The sequence below is a fragment of the Macrobrachium rosenbergii genome, chromosome 32 (genome assembly GCF_040412425.1).
Source record: "Macrobrachium rosenbergii isolate ZJJX-2024 chromosome 32, ASM4041242v1, whole genome shotgun sequence".
NCBI classification, from domain to species: Eukaryota; Metazoa; Arthropoda; class Malacostraca; order Decapoda; family Palaemonidae; genus Macrobrachium; species Macrobrachium rosenbergii.
The window spans coordinates 9,391,830-9,410,910 of record NC_089772.1 but is presented as its reverse complement, the minus strand read 5'-3'; the positions used below and the strand labels follow the sequence as shown (position 1 = coordinate 9,410,910).

Genomic DNA, 19,081 nt, shown 5'->3' with positions numbered 1-19,081 from the left:
CCCACCAACCATGAATAGATCTAGTTTCTGATCCAATCCTAGGTACATTAATGAGACACGGTGAAGATTTGTGTAAATCTGGTAATTTCCAGAGAGGTCATTTTAAGGATAGGATCTCAGAGGTATGAAGGATCAGATATTTATAAAATCAGTTCTTTTTTGCTTGTTTTGAAAATCTTGATTGTAAATAGCAAAATAAATCCATACATTTTGCAAATTACTGAAACTGTGAATGAGCAAAAAATACATTCCCAAAATTGCCAGGACAATTGATCATCCACCTCTTCTCCATGAAGACCAAGAACTGTGCAAAATTCACAGCATTCAAAAGCTCATGGAAACAAAGGGCCTTTCAAAGACCATCCACTGATGTTAGACAATGGGAAAGGTGATTTGTAGCACTCAGAGTATGAAGGATGATATTTATTCAGTGAAGCTGTTTTGAAGATCTTGATTGTGAAAGCTAGGTCATTTTGCTCTGACTTGAGAGAGCTCTCCCAAAATCCAGGTTGACAACTGATTTCTTAAATAAGTACAGGAAGGGCCTTTGATGCACTTGTGACTGGGAAAAGTGATGTAGCCATATAAGGAAATCAAATGACAACTGATTTCAATACACAGTCAAAAAAAAAATCTACACCAAAACATAGTCTACCTTTGCTGAAGAGCCTAAGTGTCAAAATTACAACACTGAGATACAGACAGTGATAATAAAACTATATTATAATTTCTTTTTTACATCCAAAACTCAAAGGAGTAAATAAACAAATGTTCTGCGCAGCTGTAATTGATCAAGGCACTTTTTTCCATGGCAAATCAAAAAATGCCTAAAAAGCACTATAACATTAAATGAAGTAGGAAGAAGTGCAAAGAAAATGAAAGGCACTTGCTACACTTTCTTCCACAGGACAAGTGAACAACAGGTGAAAATATGCAGCTGTACATCATTGGTAACAGCCCAATGATAGGTTTCACTTGAATAATGCTTCACTCATTCATAATTCACAAAAGAGCACTGCCTCTTCATTGGCTACCTGGTGTCATTATATAAGTAAAATGGAAGGCTTGCTGTGTTTGCAAAAATTCATTTCTTGAAAAAAGAAATAAGTTCAAAGTTGAAACAAAGCACTGGGATCAGACAGGAACACTGAGCTGTGAACAACAAAACAAAATGATGTAAAAAACTTGAAAAATTGATGAAATATACAATTTTACAGATATGTATCTCTTTTTCTACTAACCTGCCACAAGTGTTACATCACACAACTGGCCTCTGTTGTAGTATGCTTCCATGCGGCGCAAGGCAGCCTCCGCATGCCTTGGTGATCGGAAGAGTTCATCGTGAACACTACCTCCTAAGGAGCTCAGTGATGCCACTGACCCACGGGGTCCTGCGCGACCACTGCCGATGCCAGGCGAGGGAGATCGCTCCGCTTCCTTCATCCTGCAGGTTATACCCAGGCAAGGCGAAGGTGTGCTCACAAAATATCTGACAAGAAAACCAAAATAATCCCTCAAAAACAAATGAAACTATAGAAATTCAAATAAACACTTTACAAGGCAAGCCCAATATAATTATTTGAACTTAGATAATAATAACACTTTATTCTGAACTAAATGAATCAAGTTCATGTACAGTATTACTTTACAAGCATCTACACCTTTAAGGCCAAACCAAATCAATCTTACAATAAAGTGGTTGAACAAAATCAGTGAGTTGAATTTTAAAAATCTCATAGATCTCATCAAAAAGACTATGTTCTGTATAAAGTGTAAAGCTGAATAAATTATGGTTTTATATGATAAATAAAACTGAAAACAAATTACATGCAGTGGGAAGAGACCAAAATTAATTGATGACGAGCAAAAGGGGATAAAGTGATGCAACTGGAGGTCAAAGTACATTAAAAAATACTTTTAGGACTGCGCGCAATATAAGCAGCAGCACAATAAGGATGTCCATGCTTTTATTTAATGGTTCAAATTTACCAATGAAATAAGACTATTCTGTATACATCTATATCTATACAGTTATAATACTGTAAATACAGCTCTGTTTTCAAATACTGTGTTATTGCAATGAATCCTAATATTACTATCTTCTAAATTTGCTGAGTAATGAGATAAAATGTAAAATATATATATATATATATATATATATATATATATATATATATATATATATATATATATATATATATATATATATATATATATATATATATATATATATATATATATATATATATATATATATATATATATATATATATATATATATATATATATATATATATATATATATATATATATATGTATATATATATATATACATGGAGCTCTGGTAGACCATGGAAGGTAACTCCTTGAGGACTAAACAGCGACTACCAAAAATAAGTTTTTCCTACATCAAAATCCGTTTTATATATATATATGTGTGTGTGTGTGTGTGTGTGTGTGTGTAACTGAATCACGAAAATATGGAGCGTGATGAATATAAAAATAAGACAAAATCCATGAAGGAAAGAGAAGCACTGGAGTGCTGCAAGGCCTTCTTTCCTTCATATATATATATATATATATATATATATATATATATATATATATATATATATATATGTATATATATATATATATATATATATATATATATATATATATATATATATATATATATATATATACTGTATATATATAAACTGTATATGAGGTTTGTTTCTCTCTTTATATATCTATCTGTCTATATGTATATATTACATTTTTATCTTGTTACTTAGCAAATAGTAATGTGTGTATATACAGTGTGTATATATATATATATATATATATATATATATATATATATATATATATATATATATATATATATATAGAGAGAGAGAGAGAGAGAGAGAGAGAGAGAGAGAGAGAGAGAGAGAGAAAACAATCCCCCTTAGTCTCTCCCAAAAGAAAAGATCTTCCAAAACCTTGGTATATGCACACACATTATATATATATATATATATATATATATATATATATATATATATATATATATATGTTTGTATGTACATATGTATGTATATGTGTGTGTTACAAACATATAACTCTGGGAACTGCCTTTACCATCATGGTCCCAAAAAGTTAAAATATAACATCAAATTACAGCAGACTTTATATACTGTAATATATATATTAAATAAACTCTTACACAACAACAACAAAACAATTACAAAACGAGTAAGAACGTAAAGACGACGAAAATCTCGAATCTGCAAAATAATAAATAGTATATATACAAAAATATCCACACACAACAAATGAACAGAAATATACTTCACAAAACGCCACAAAATGAAGAGACGATCAAGACTCAGCAAATGAGCTGTTTAAACGGCTGTTCAAGGACGGGATATGAACGAATTACTTGAAATACTTGAGGGAATGCAGCTAACTGAAAGATTCATATTCTGGGATGAGTTTAAGAGCGACCTGAGAGATGGAAAGCAATGGTTATCTGACGAGTAGTCTCCATTCTTAACATTCCACCGAATGTAATGATTATATAAGGTGATTCAGCACTGCGGATGACAGAGATTTCAATATGTGCTCGCAGAAAATCAGGTGCGGACTTCATCAGCCTAACGATGTCTACAGTGTTAGCTGAAAGCTAACTTTCCAAATATTTTAAGCAAGAAGATTAGTGAGGGCTGATTCAGTGTACACAAATCTTCAAACGTTATTCGCTAATAAACCATTTCTCCTTTAAGGAGTGGAACAGCGAGATAAAAATAAACGATTAATAAAGGAAAACGACGAAAGAGAAGATATGTAAAGGAAGGTAAACACATGCACCTACAATGCAAGGCTTAGTGTAACCTACATTCGACATGGGTCTATCGGTGAGAATAAAGGGTGGATCAATAATTCCCAGCTAATCGTTATGATCGCCTCATCACTATTCATCACCAACACCACCACCATCGCCAACACTTCTCCAACTCACCGTTTTGTTCCATTCTGTGATTTATGATCTTTTATCAATCCAATTTTACATCTACAAATTATTACAAATCACTAAAAACAAACTTTTAAGTTTAAAAAAATGGAAATAATAAGCTAACAATTTCGGAAAACTGCGTCGGTTGGAAAGAATATTTACGTCGATGGCAAAAACATAAATACAGTGTTATGATAAATATAAAAGCAGCGTAATAAAAAAAGCAAAGCAATAAAAAAAGAGGAATGCAGTTGGCAGAGAAAGCTGGCCACTGGTGTGAGAAGGAATTTCGAAATTACCGTTCTAAATGTCTGTTTGCATGACTAATAACGATTCCTGAGAACAGAAAATTTCTTCAGATTTTAAAACGCAACCAGTGATGACTAACACGAATGTAGGGATTACTGCACACTCAACCAAATGTCAAAATCCGACGTCAGCCCCCCCGCGCAAAAAGAAAAAATATTGGAGAACAGAAAATCTTGCCAATGACGGGTAGAATAAAAAAAAAAGTTACAAAGTTTTCTGTACAGTGTATATTGCTGTATGAAACTCTCAGCCGTGATCCGTGAAACTTTCAGCCACGGGCCGGTGACCGCCTTTCCTATAGCGATGCCAGACACACGATCCGTGGCTAACTTTAACTTTAAATAAAATAAAAACTACTGATGCTAGAGGACTGCAATTTGGTATGTTTGATGATTGGAGGGTGGATGATCAACATACCAATTTGCAGCCCTCTAGCCTCAGTAGTTTTTAATATCTGAGGACAGACAGAAAAAGTGCGGACAGACAGACAAATAGCCATGTCAATAGTTTTCTTTTACAGAAAGCTAAAAAGTTGGCATGGATACATTGGATAGTGTTCAAGTCTGGGTAAAGTTACAGCCTGCATACGTGACGCATTAAATATACAATTTGACGTTTATAAAGTTGGGGCTGAAAGATTACTAGAGTGCATAAACCTTGCAGAATAAGATTTAGGTGGCCAAGAAAATAATAAAAGAGACGGTGGAAACATAAGCCTGACTGACAGCAGAGTTTCACTAGATAGCCTACAAAAGCCTCATTCAACACTAGCTAAAGCTACGGATTTTGGTTACACAGCCTGATCCATGGGCGTGTTCTGAGGAGAAACAGCTGCAGATTACAGTGACAGATCTCGACTACACAAGCCACTTAAGAAAACGTTACTTTATTCAGGGACAAATAAGTCCCACACAGAGTCTGACTGGCTATTCGTAAAATACGCAAAAAGAAAATAGTTCAGTTGAATCAAAACAATTTTATTCCTTCGCTGACAGTCTATTTTCAAACCTCCCAGCTTGGAAAATTTAGAGGAACGCATTGGACGTTCGTTTCTTGATAAAAGCAGAAAGTGGCCTGATTTGCACACTGTCTTTCATAGTGGACAGCCTAAATCGATTGGTTCATGCTCAATAAATACCTCAAATTGAGATATAGGGGTAAAAATCCCCAGCCTACATAAAATAACAAAGATTCCTTAGAGTCAATCAGGGCTGAGAATCAACTGGAGAAAGTTGTCACCGGAACTGCCTTTACCAAAACCAAAACCTGGGGGGAAACATGACAACTAAGCCATCTTAAAGTAACTTTAAGGTTAAACAGTTGTGGCAACAATCAATCCCGAATCTAATTTAGGAAATGTCAACGTGAACTATTACAAAATACAAGAGCAATGAAAAGCATCGCAAAAAACCCTGTGCCTGGCTCAGAAGCAGAAATAGGTCGCATTCGCTCAAATACGAAGCGAGACAAAAATAGCATTAGGCCTGGCTTTATACAATAGATCCCCTGTGTTCAGAGGGTCCGCTTCCATGGACACGCCCAGCATCGCTATCTCTTATCCCGGCACGGCCATCGCCCTACAATCTGAAGTCCAACAGTTCCACACTAATATCGTGAGATATGAAATAACTCCGGAAATAATTATAATACAATAATAACAATAATATGACCCCTATCGCAACAAAGCAGTAATTTTGACGATGTCGATGGTGATACTACTACTACTACTACTACTACTACTACTACTACTACTACTACTACTGCTGCTGTTTCTACTACTGATATTCATAATTTCACTTAGAAAACACTATCCTTTTTGAATTCGTAGACTGAAGCGCGTCCGAGACGGTTCGATGTAAACGCCAGTCTCACAGACAGCGAGGAACCTCGGTAAATAATATCCCCTTTCATGAATCACGGGACTTAACGTTAACTCGTATGAAAGTGTGATCGGGTTCGCATTCGCCTAACTCAGGTTTAGGGGCGGAGGGACATGGCCACCACGAATTTGTAGGATGGCATGAGGGTGAGGATTTCAGTACGCCGTTAAGGGATATGTGGCAGAGAGACAACCAAATGCTAAGTAGATTTTATACGATTATGTAAGGGGGATACGAGGTTTCTAGAGAGAGAGAGAGAGAGAGAGGTGCCTCACCCCACGGTCTAAAACCTCACCCTTACATCCATTTTTAAATCTCTTAAATGATTTCTCCCGATGCTCTAGGGAACTCGAAACGGATGCACTGCAACCCACACAAACTTCCAGCAGCCGCACAAGAACAAGCATAATGTAGAACGGCTAGACGAAAATATTGAGCTGAATCTACAAGTACCCTTCGCACTGCGTCATCTACGAACACACATTTTATAACCACAGCAACATACCACACGCCCCAGGCCTTCTCTTGCCATTAAACGAAATGAATTCCCTCTCGATGTTTGTGTATCGCCAGCGCAAGGGAGTAGCCTATGTCAGCTCTGCTTCTCTGGATGAACCCTTTTCCAGTCTCGCACAAACCAGTCGTGTTTAATAATGACATTATGTACATAAATATATGAACACATTTACATATATACAGACACACACCTATCTATGTATCTATCTATCTATATATATAAGACGAAGTGATATGTTCATTTTTGTGAAAATGACTGCACGGTTACGAACTTAAAAACTTTATAAACGCACAAATAAAATGAAACTTTATATGATTTGTAACAAAGCTGAAAGTATCTTTGTAACATAAAATTCCATAAAATGAAGTTATAAAGATGGCAACACTAATATGTAAACACAAAATGCAAACACAAAACAAGTGTAACACATAAAAAGAAACAAATGCAAGCGTTGACTCGAGAGATGCGGCACAATACTGTGTTGTATGGAGAAAACCAGTTTGTACGATAAAAAACAGAGAAAAATATAAAGAATAATGAGTATCTAGACAAAATATAATGCCGTGGGACTAGCTGAGTTACTGAAGCAGGGAGTTATGTATCTTGTGCAAACTGTACAAAATGAATCATTTCGAGATAGTCACATATCACTTCTGCATGCTTGATAATATACTCACGTACGTTCATTACAAAATAATCCCTCTGGAATGACTGGCATCCCTTTTGTAAAAATCGACGTAATTAACAAAATTCCACTTTGGACAGAGAATTTCTGTAATGCAAAAACGTTGCGATAAAAATCGGAGTGGTTGTCTTCGAAGCGGAAAAGTAGTTAGCGGGTTCATAAAAACAAACTTGAAATCGATTCAAAGAGTTCTGAGCTGTGGAGAGCTCGGCTATGAGGTTGCTCTTTTTTTACTTTTTACTTTTTCGTGCTTGCTTGAAATGAACATTTACTTCTTTGACACATCAGTGTATCGTGGGCTGGGCTACGTTGGTAGTTCGCTTTTTAGTTTTCTGTAAAAGAAAACTATCGTACCGGTTTTTCAGTCCGCCCTCAGATCTTAAAAACTACTGAGGCTAGACGGCTGCAAATTGGTATGTTGATCATCCACCCTCCAATCATCAAACATACCAAATTGCAGCCCTCTAGCCTCAGTAGTTTTGATCTTATTTAAGGTTAAAGTTAGCCATAATCGTGCTTCTGGCAACCATACAGGACAGGCCACCACCGGACCGTGGTTAAAGTTTCATGAGACCACCGAAAGATAGATCTATTTTCGGTGGCCTTGATCATACACTGTAGCGGTTGTACAGAAGACTCGATTGCGCCGAAGGAATTTCGACGCATATTTTACTTGTTTTATTAATGTTTTCGAAGGGGCGTGAGCGTTAGTTTTTGTTCCTCAAGTATGTATTAAGAAACGTAATTCGTTCGTGATTATTGTTCTACATTCCACGTAGGCCATAGGCTGTATATAAATTTTTTTTTAACTATTATTCATCCTCACTGAATAAAGACATGTCCCGAAAAAAATCTGGACCCATAGGGTGGCACTATTCAAGTCAAGAAGCAGTAATTGATCATGGTTAAACCTCTATTCTAAATCTAATATTTTGTTTAAACGAAAATATGTATCGTAAAACGAATTAACAAGAAATTTTCCTTTAATGAGCCAAAAGGCACCAACATCTGGTGCGCTGGTATAGTGGTTAGCGTCGTGGCATGCCGCTCGGATGTCGCGGGTTCGCGTCTCCCTCGGGGCGATGAAAAATCGCTGGTTCTGTATCGTGATCAGTTACTGCTGCAGTGTGGGAGGTTGAAACCCACATTCTTTGGAAGCTTCAATTTCGAGTCAAAATGAGGGACAAAAGAAGATAACGCAAGGGTCTAGCATATAAAATTAAAAACAGTTGACATACAGCGACGAGGTTTCTAAATGACCTATAACCTATGAGGCATGCGGGCCTCTCCTGGACACAAACACGACAGTATTGCAAGGATGACAGAGGTTCCACAATTTTACACTAAATGAAACAAGAGGTGTCTACTGCGAAGTAGTGTAACAACGTAACATGAAAAATATAAGGATTAATTATATTCACCAAAGCAAGTGGTGGAACCAAATCATGAGGTTTACCTTGAATGGTTTTGGATTTCTGGTTGAAAATAAGACTTTTTGAGCAAATTTGCCTGGCAAATGAAGGGTTTTATGCAATGCTGCTGCTGGCGCCCAGACACTAATCAATATTCAAATCTGAATGGAGTATATTAAAAAAAATCACCATTTCTGGATATGGGAATTCTTACAAACAATATGTTTCTCTCTATCAGCACAAGAGAATATATCCTTCAAGTGCTTCTTGGGAATAAGCTTAGGGACAAAGCTAACACCAAGTATTGCAAATCATCAGACGCTCTTCACAGTGAATAGCAAGAGTAGAGTGGACGCATGTCATGAGATCTAGTGGTTCTATTCAAGTCGCGTCTCATGTCCAGCTGAGTAAACCACTGAGCAGAGCAGTTTTATTTTCAATAAACAACTACGCATAAATACCCCGTAGGAGGGTACCGCCGTCAGTGCAACTCATGCGGTGCACTGTAGGCATTACTTGAGGGGTCTTTGTAGCGTCTCTTCGGCCCCTAGCTGCAACCTCTTTCATTCCTTTTACTGTACCTCCGTTCATATTATCTTTCTTCCATCTGACTTTCCACCCTCTCCAACAATTGTTTCATAGTGCAGCTGCGAGGTTTTCCCTCCTGCTAATTTTCCTTTCAGCGGTGAATGACCTCACAGGTCCCTTTCACGAAAGTTGCAGTGATTTCATACATCCTTTCCAACACCTATTTCCACAGTCTAAAAATAAAATGCCGGTCTTGTGAACGATTTCCAAAGCGTCAAATAAGCCTGAATTTGTCTGGACTCCTACTTTCATACCGGCTGCCTCAGTAAAAGTAAGGAACTTGTTCTGAACATGTACGTCATCCTTCATTCAACACGAAACCACTGTTTTTCTTTTGCTGGAAAGTGAGATGTGTGAATATGCAAATGCGCATACGAGAGTTCTTTCTCTCTTGAGCACTCCATCGTTCAAAAGCCACACTGGAAAAATCCGTTCTTGGTTTTGCTACAGCCTCTGACTCTGCGTAGCTAACCGCGAGATGTAACCAAAGTAATATAACCTCTGGATGTACTATAAGTTTCCGGCAACCATCACTGCAAATTTTGCTACGAATTACTTCAAACGAGCACTGTTTGTACTGGAACTATTCTTCAAACAAACAAAGAATAGCTTAGTTGTTTAGTTTCTTTCCTAAATGTCTAATCAATTATATAAGAAACACCTACAATAACGATAGAACATTATAACACCTTCAGCTTATGAACAACGAGTAACAAATGTTTTTTTACGTAAGCATGACGTGAAAGACATTCATATTATGATGATGAGGATTCTCGACAAGTTTCCTTAAAGAAGGGAAATAACTGGAAGAACGGAAAGTACAAAATAAACAAATAAATTAACAAAATCTCTGTCATTACTGAAGGAATTTTAACGTCTGTGGTTTGTAAATCAAGATGCCGCATACAGGTATGCTTTCCTCTACAAATAGGGAACCACGAAAAATAGTCATTACATATGAAAACGACGGAAAAATTATATGAAATCTTGCTTGACTCCATTTTATGAGCTTTCTAAATATCAGTTTTATTACGTTTACAAGCCTTTTTGCTTCTACTACTGGAAGACGATGCGTGGGGATCGAGTTTGCGCTTCGAAGTAAGTTATGCGCCAAAGTCTGACGGTGAAAGGAAAAGTTGTGTCACAGTAAGAACCTGAAAAAGTTTACGGAAAAATGACAGAAACGTAACGCTGATATAAGATGGTGGGGAAGTATAGTGTAGGAAAATAATCTACTACGTGATAAGTTTTTTTCATGATGAAAGTAAATCAGGCGTTGGGATATTTTAAGTGGGGGGTAACTGTTCTGGAGTAGAACTGTTCTTGAGACGAGGGCGTGTTATGTAGCCATGGCCATTCTTTGTTTTCCTTAGGCATGGAATGATGACATTAGCCACAGAAAGGGCAGAAGTTGCAGGAGCTAAGTTGCTCGGCAACAAAAAGGGGTCGTGAATGGAGTCTGGAGTAGTAGATGACATTTGCACACAATGTTGATAATAAAGAGAAGATTCAAAGACAGGTGAATAAGCAAAAAAGGTAGCAAGGCCACTGCTTATGGTCTGAAACAGAAGACCAGTGCCTAGGGAGACTCATGCTCTCTGGATCGTATGAAAATTTACTGAGTAAACTCTACTTTAAGGAAGTGAGGTGCAGATGTCAACTGATTAAAAGAAAAGTTAGAAGTTAGAAGTATTTGTGAGTAGGAAGGATAAGTGGTAAATCAATGCAGGAGAGCGTTCTGTCACGATAACGTTTTGGGAGTTTTCTGCAAGGATTCATCCTTCAAACAGCAGTCATGAATAATGAATGTCGTAGGGCCTTTTGCCTTGTTTCCCTTCGGGCACCCTTTCCAGGGCAAATTAATTACTGACGTATAAGCTATTTTTCTCAACAAAGACTGTTATACCTTGAACAGACTTTTTTTTATGTGGTGTAAGAAGAATTGCAAGGGTGAGTTACGTGAAGATGCGTTGAAGTAATAAAAAGTTCGTGTAGGTGAAAGGATGGATTAGAGAGTTCTGAGATGGTCTGGCCATGTGGAAAGACTGTGTAATTAAGGTGGAGGAAAATGAGAAGTAAAAAGTGCATGGCAGATGATGCAAAAGAGGTATTGGAAGGAAGTTTTCTGCACAAATTTACATTCACGCTCAACAGTCAAAATGTGGATGTGACAAATCACCCCCACTGTTTTTTTTTTTTTTTTTTTACAGGATCCACTCCTGTTATGGGGAAACTGCTTTATGCTGAACTGAATTGAATTGAATATAGAATTTAGGCCAAAGGCCAAGCACTGGGACCAATGAGGTTATTCAGCGCTGAAACGGAAATTGACAGTACAAGTTTGAAAGGTGTAACAGGAGGAAAACCTCAGTTGTTAGGAGAGGGTGGAAAGTAAGATGGAAGAAAAAGAATATGAAAGGAGGTACAGTGAAAGGAACGAAAGGGATTGCAGCTAGGGGCCGAAGGCACGCTGCATAGAACCTTAAGTAATGCCTACAGTGCACCACATGAGGTGCACTGACGGCGCTACCCCGCCTACGGGGTGCTTAATGTTGAGAAAAATTAGCCTATTCGTCGATAATTAATGTGCCCTGGAAAGTATGGCCACAGGGACACAAAACAAAAGGCACCATGACATTCATCATTCATCGACTGCTGTTTGAAGGATGAATCCTCGCAGAAAACTCCCAAATTATTAGCGGCACAGAACGCTCTCCGGCATTGATTTACCATTTGTCCTCCTTGCTCACAGATACTAGGCAAACCATTGATGTCAGCAGCTTCTAATCACTTTTTTCGGAATTAGTCAACTTCTAACCTCTCTGGTGTTTTTATAAGGCAACCTTTATGAGATGGAATTCTGTTATAACATCAAATATTTTATAGCCATATATATTTTATATATATATATATATATATATATATATATATATATATATATATATATATATATATATATATATATATATATATATATATATATATATATGTGTGTGTGTATATATACGCCTATTTGCATAAGGTCAGTACCAGCATTATCCAATTATGAATCAGAGAGTGCTTTCCTGTCCTTCGGTGCACTAATGAAGCCTGCTGGCTTCCAGGAAATACCACTAGATCTCATCAATTATATATGGACCATATAATCATGGTACATCAATCATATATTTACCATATAGTTATGATGTGTTTTATGATGTACCATCATAACCCTCCATGAGGAATATCTAGACTTGAAAATGCAACTTAAAGTCAGGTGCAGAGGCACAGCGAACAGACAGGCATAATCAAATAAATGGTTCAAAAACGAGGAATTGGGATCTTTATTGAAGACTGTAGGGTGTTATTAAACGGATTTCAACATTCCAAAAGTGACAATCGAATTATTTCCATTCTCGAAAAAGATTTGGGCCCTGATTAAAAGAAGCCGATCAGCTAAATGAAAAATAAAAAATGTGATGTCATATTTCACATTAACACACAAGATTTACAACGCAAAGCACAAAAATAACATACCCAGAAACAATTAGATGAAGCTACTAAATTATCTATAACTACGAGAGAGAGAGAGAGAGAGAGAGAACTGGCTACTCTAAGAAGGGCGAAGCGTAGGAGAGGAACCACTACCTGGCGTAGGGTGCGTGGCAAGAGTACAAATAAGCGGCCGCATGTCCGTCGCTGGCTAAACTAAGAGGCCTGGGCACAACCACAGCATGTTGGGGATGACGTTCCCTCGGAGTCGGGGGTCCAGAATCGGTACCGCCGCCACCACCGCCGCCGCCTCCCACAGCAGCCGCAGCCGCCGCCGCAGACGTCGGGAGAAGAACCAGATCGGGAGAGGTGGCGCGGCATCCTCCTCCAACGAATACGCTCTGAGTCTTCCGAGGGGACTGGTTCCCCCTGGGCATCGCTGTGTGCCCCTCTACCGGCACCCGAGTTAAGCGTGCTCCTCCACCTCCTCCTCCTCCTCCTGCTGCTCTTCCTCCTCCTACCCTCCTTCTGGTGGCACTGGCTGGCACCGATTCACTCAAGGACCACTCGCGGATCAGTACCTCATTGAGCGGATGGTGGGGACCCCTTCGTCTCAGATAGTATCGAGGTTTCTCGGGCGAAAATCTGGCCACTTTTACTGGGAAGCAGGCGAGGGCCACTTGAAACACTGTTACTGCTACGGATGCAGCTACTGCTACGTATGACGACACTACTGCTGCAGTTTCTGTTACGGACTGTTTGAAGGAACAGCAATGGGGTTCGCAAGGAAGTCTAGGTGGATTGGATACAAGGGGGGTAATTCTCTAGACCACACAAGCAGCCTTCTTTACTTCAAATGCTTCCTACTTAATGCCTCACCGATATCGCTTTTTACCTCTTGACTTATTACCTCAATATCCGATATGAGGTTTCTTTTCTAATCGGCCGATTCAGCATAAACAATCATCTGCTTTGATTTCAATGACGCATCTTGCGAATTGTGTTTCTGTGATGCTTAAAAATGGCACACAAGTGTTCTACAAAAAATAGGATTATCATTATAAGCTTGGAATCTTTAGACCTTTGTCAGAATAACATCCTGATAACACCCACTGTTTTGTGCGAGTCATGAAGTCTTCAGTTCGTGTCAAATTTTTCACTGCACGTGACTCATTTCTTTTTTGCGTTTAATTTTCCTTTCCTTCTGATTTTCACGACAGACCTTCATTAGTTTTCCTGTGGGGAAAGAACGTAGAAAATAAATCATTCCTGTTTTTCATCAACATCACAACAAGACCGTAACACCGAGTGGAACAGAAGTCACTTCGCTATTTTCAGTCTTTATTCACAAGTAAGGGACGCTTCTCTCTCTCTCTCTCTCTCTCTCTCTCTCTCTCTCTCTCTCTCTCTCTCTCTCTCTCTCTCTCTCTCTCTCTCTCGTGACTCGCTGCTATATCTAACAGAACATGAATATGAACCCACATGAAGCCAGCTGGGTCTGCAACCACCTCATTCTCCGCCAATAGAAAAGATTCACAGACCCGGTTACGTCTGAATCCTCTGGTCATTAAGAACGACATGAGCAATCCAATCACGTCAATCAACTGGACATGTTGCTACATGGTGCACAATTATGTTTTCAGCCACAAGCACCATTTGCATGCAGGCAAGGGTGACGGAAGATACACGTAGGAGCTGAACCTGATAAATAAGAATAAACGCGTCCATACATGCACATTATATGTATATATGTGTGTGTATGCGTGTGTGTATGTATGTATGTATATATATATATATATATATATATATATATATATATATATATATATATATATATATATATATATATATATATATATAGCAAATGAAAACTGATGATGTTAGCAATTTCCTTTGTTGACGAACATAAATTTCTCTCTCTCTCTCTCTCTCTCTCTCTCTCTCTCTCTCTCTCTCTCTCTCTCTCTCTCTCTCTCTCTCTCTCTCTCTCTCCAGCACCAATTGCTCGTGCAAGCGAGGGCTGCCCTGTATAATGCGTGGCTATCCTTTTGTTTACAAAGCCGCTTTCCACCGTTTCGGATTAAAAAGACCCCGAGAGCTGCATTAACCATTAATCTGTTCTGCGTATCTTTATTTCCACGGGGCTTCCCCTTTCTCCATCCTCGGTGTGTGATTCCTGAGCTTTCGTTGTTCCTGTCGAGGGGAAGCTCGCCACAACGGCACGACGGAAGAGTCCACATTGAGGAACGGAATAGATCACCAACGCGAACAAAGATTAGGGAGAAAGAAAAGAGAGAGAGAGAGAGAGAGAGAGAGAGAGAGAGAGAGAGAGATGAGAGGTCTGTGTGTGTGTGTACAGAGCATCGCATGTTCTCTCATCCAAAACGTCTATTCTCTTTTTCCCGACCTTCTTTCCGTTTACAGTCCTGTTTGTCTCCTCACGAACTGCATCCCCGCTACTTTTCCGCTGTCGCCTCGTATCAACCGTCACAGAGAAGACGGGGCACACGATCGCAAAATAATGAGGTTTAGGAGGCATTTGACACGTGCTGGAAGGAGCCGGACCCGGCGCGTCGGTCACCTTTTTCTCCACTTAGAATACTGGGAATTTAGTTCACCTCCCTCTCTCTCTCTCATTCCTAGTTCCACTCGACATACAAAAACACGGGGGCTCTATATGGCAACAGCGGCGCAAATGACATGCCTTACCTACATTTTCTCGGGCATAAATCACTCCACGACTCGAAAGATCACCTTAGCCGTAGGATTTCATATCATATCAAATTTGCAATGTCACTGCAAAAACAAGTAACCTGTCTGCACTTGAGTGTTAGCACTAAGGACGTCAGAATATTCAACTTTATTCCAAAACATGCAACTCGACTTGGAACAGGGCCGCACACGATGCCAGACGCCGCTGGAGCCTTCATTCCAGTTCGTACTGAATATCACTGCAGACAGTCTATCTGGCTTTAACTTATATTATGCTCTTTGACATAACAACCATCCAAAACAAAGCGCGAACAATAACATTAAAACTTACAACGACATCGACTCGCACAGAGACGAACAATGCCAAATCTCGCGTGAAAACAAAATGCTTCGTTGAGCTCCTCGCGGTTTGCTGAAAATTTCAGAGAGCAATTTGTCCGTTTGGCGCAAATGAATATGATCAAGTTCGCCCACCGTTTCCTCTCCTGGCCGATTGCGACAATTCAAAACTGGAAATACCTCAGAGCAAGAACCTCTGTCCCTCATTATTGACGTCTGAAAGTGTGGCAGGTGTCTGGGTGCATTAGAGGAGCTCCGTTGCTTGTTTTTATCCTGTCGCTGCCTCTGAGTTTTCTTTGTCTACGTCAATCAATCTCTTTGTTTACCTGGATGTTGGTTTGTGCGAGAGAGAGAGAGAGAGAGGGGGGAGGGAGGGGTGTTCGGAGGAATGCATTAGTCTATCTTTGCTTTGAATTTTGCTGCTATGGAGAGAGAGAGAGAGAGAGAGAGAGAGAGAGAGAGAGAGAGAGAGAGAGAGAGAGAGAGAGATGCGTACATTAATCCGATACCTCGTTGTTTCGAGTTGTACTGCGCCTTCGTTTTGCTTGCCATCAGCCTTTGTGCAGAGAGAGAGAGAGAGAGAGAGAGAGAGAGAGAGAGAGAGAGAGAGAGAGAGAGAGAGAGAGAGAGAGAGAGAGATATATTTTGAGACCCATAATGCTGCCAATTACACTGTGTCTTCGTTCCAATTGTTGATAGTTCCTAAGACGTAAGGTTATTTACTGAAGGTCCGCAACTTGAGGTGGGTTTTTTTTTACCGCCTTATTTCTGCTTATCCTGTTTATGCGTTTTAGAGAGAGAGAGAGAGAGAGAGAGAGAGAGAGAGAGAGAGAGAGAGAGAGAGAGAGAGAGAGAGAGAGAGAGCAGCGCAACATGGTAGCTTACCGTTTTTAGTTTTAATAATCAGTACTTTTCCTTGATTTTGGCGTGTGTATGAGAGAGAGAGAGAGAGAGAGAGAGAGAGAGAGAGAGAGAGAGAGAGAGAGAGAGAAAACGACTGCAAAAGGAGGAAGGTAAACAATGTCAACATGAGAAAGTCACTTCCCGAGAATTCTCCTATTATCCAAAAACTAACACGAACAGCATCGTCCTCATCATCTCCGCACTCAATAAAATGTCCCGAACGCTTCTCCGCAGGCACCTGCACTCACGGAACTGAAACACGTGTTAATCAAATTCAAAAGTCCCAGGAAGGAGTTGAAGGCCATTACGGCCCGGCCCTCACCCGTGATCCAACACCATCTGTCGACGACATCTCTCGTCAGGGAGGCCACTACTGGCACCGGGGAATGCTCCCTCCCCCCACCCACAATAATTCTCTTTTCCCCCTGACCATCTGAAGGGCATAAAGATACCCGGAACTGACCATCAAGACCCCAACCAGTGAAACGACAGACTCGACACCCGACAACCTTCCTTCGGAGTTGAAGTTCGGTTGCATCAGGCAGTTTCTACAACTTTAAACAAATGTCCATGATAACTGGACGGAGTAAAACACGCCCATTTTACTATGATGTCAAGCAGATGAGAAGAATCAAAACAAAAAGGAAATAATTGTTGTAAATATACTAGTAACGACACGAGACAGAAACATAAGTTCTCCATCAAAGTAAAGGATATTATATATATATATATATATATATATATATATATATATATATATATATATATATATATATATATATATATATATATATATATATATATATATGGCAGCTCAGGACGCAATGCCAATCCATTCTGCATTTTGAGGACCCGGAGAGAATAGAAGTTCATCCATTTCAACGAAAACCACTACAATGCTACAGTTGGGATATCATGAACCTTATAATAATAATAATGGCAGAGTATCTGCCTCAAATGCCTAATTAAGAAACAACCATTAAAACAAGGAGGTCCAAGAAAAGAATAAAACGGTCGGAGACGAGGCGAAACCAAACAAAGGGTGCACAATAATCTTCGCGTTCTCTTCGCCAAGAAAATATTTTCGCGGGCCACTTCCACAAGCTCCGCCGCTCCCAACACAACAGCCCCCATAGTTTCGTTAAGGGAATGTAAATGATCTTCAGGACAATGGTAAAAGCCGTTAAGAGTTATGGCAGTGATCATTACTTGGCCTCGAAGGCTGAGGTCAAGTTCATATCGTATGGAACTCCAAATTACCGTGATTTTATTATACTAAAGAAAATTATATGTGCACTTATACTACCAAGTTCCGAAGACTATCAGAAAGTAACCTTGAATAGCTTAAATGAGAGAGAGAGAGAGAGAGAGAGAGAGAGAGAGAGAGAGAGAGAAGTGGAAATCCAAACCAAATTGATTGGGAACAAAAATTCAAAACTGACACATATACAAACAAATATATATATATATATATATATATATATATATATATATATATATATATATATATATATATATATATATATATATATATATATATATTATATTGAAGTTGATGGCACTGTTCGCATATACTATATTTTTATAAAGACTTTGTCTTAGTCTATATTTCTTCTTTTTCTCTTCAGGCAAGCTTCTCAGGAATGAGGAAAATTTATTCAAAATTCTTTCCATTTACTTTTCCTAGTCGACCGACTATTTCCCCACCTTTCTCAGCAGCGTCTTCAGGATTGGATTACAAATAGACAAACAAGGTTTTTCTTACTGTATGCGGACTTTTGAATTTTAGACATGACGTCATTTGGTGCTGAATTTCTATTGGTCAGCAGGCCTCATTCTCTTGCTGGTGGTCTGGGCGGTAGCATGGGCATTCTTGGCACTCCGTAAGACGCGTCCAATGCCGCGGCTTGCAGCAAAGGGCGTGGTTCAGTACCCCAATGACGGCATGTCTAAAATTCAAAAGTCCGCATGCAGTTTGTAATCGAATCCTGAAAACGCCGCCGACAGTTGGGGAAACTGTCTGTTGACTAGGAAAAGTAAATGGAAAGAATCTTGGATAGTTTTCCTTATTCCTGAAAAGCTTGCCTGAATAGAAAAGAAGTATAGATTGATTCAAAGTCTTGATAAAAAGATAGTACCTGCGAACAATGCTTCAATAGGAATTGCATATAAGAGAAAATATGCCCAAATAGCATATATATATATATATATATATATATATATATATATATATATATATATATATATATATATATATATATATATATATCAGAACCTTATACTAAT

General features: G+C 38.8%; 1 protein-coding gene across 3 annotated transcripts in view; it reads right to left on the bottom strand.

Annotated features, from left to right (window-relative positions):
- Positions 1 to 19,081, bottom strand: part of LOC136855646 (kelch-like protein 5) — an 82,941-nt gene that overhangs the window by 38,556 nt on the left and 25,304 nt on the right. Inside the window, exons 1-2 of one of the 3 annotated variants that reach the window (XM_067132840.1) lie at positions 12,998 to 14,081; positions 1,242 to 1,489 (exon numbers count right to left, since the gene is read on the bottom strand). In XM_067132840.1, coding sequence (XP_066988941.1) covers positions 1,242 to 1,489; positions 12,998 to 13,278 — 529 coding nt within the window. In that variant the 5' untranslated portion in view covers positions 13,279 to 14,081. Of the gene's footprint in view, positions 1 to 1,241; positions 1,490 to 12,997; positions 14,082 to 19,081 lie in introns of those variants that run through there. The other 2 variants (XM_067132841.1, XM_067132842.1) reach the window with 2 other exon arrangements.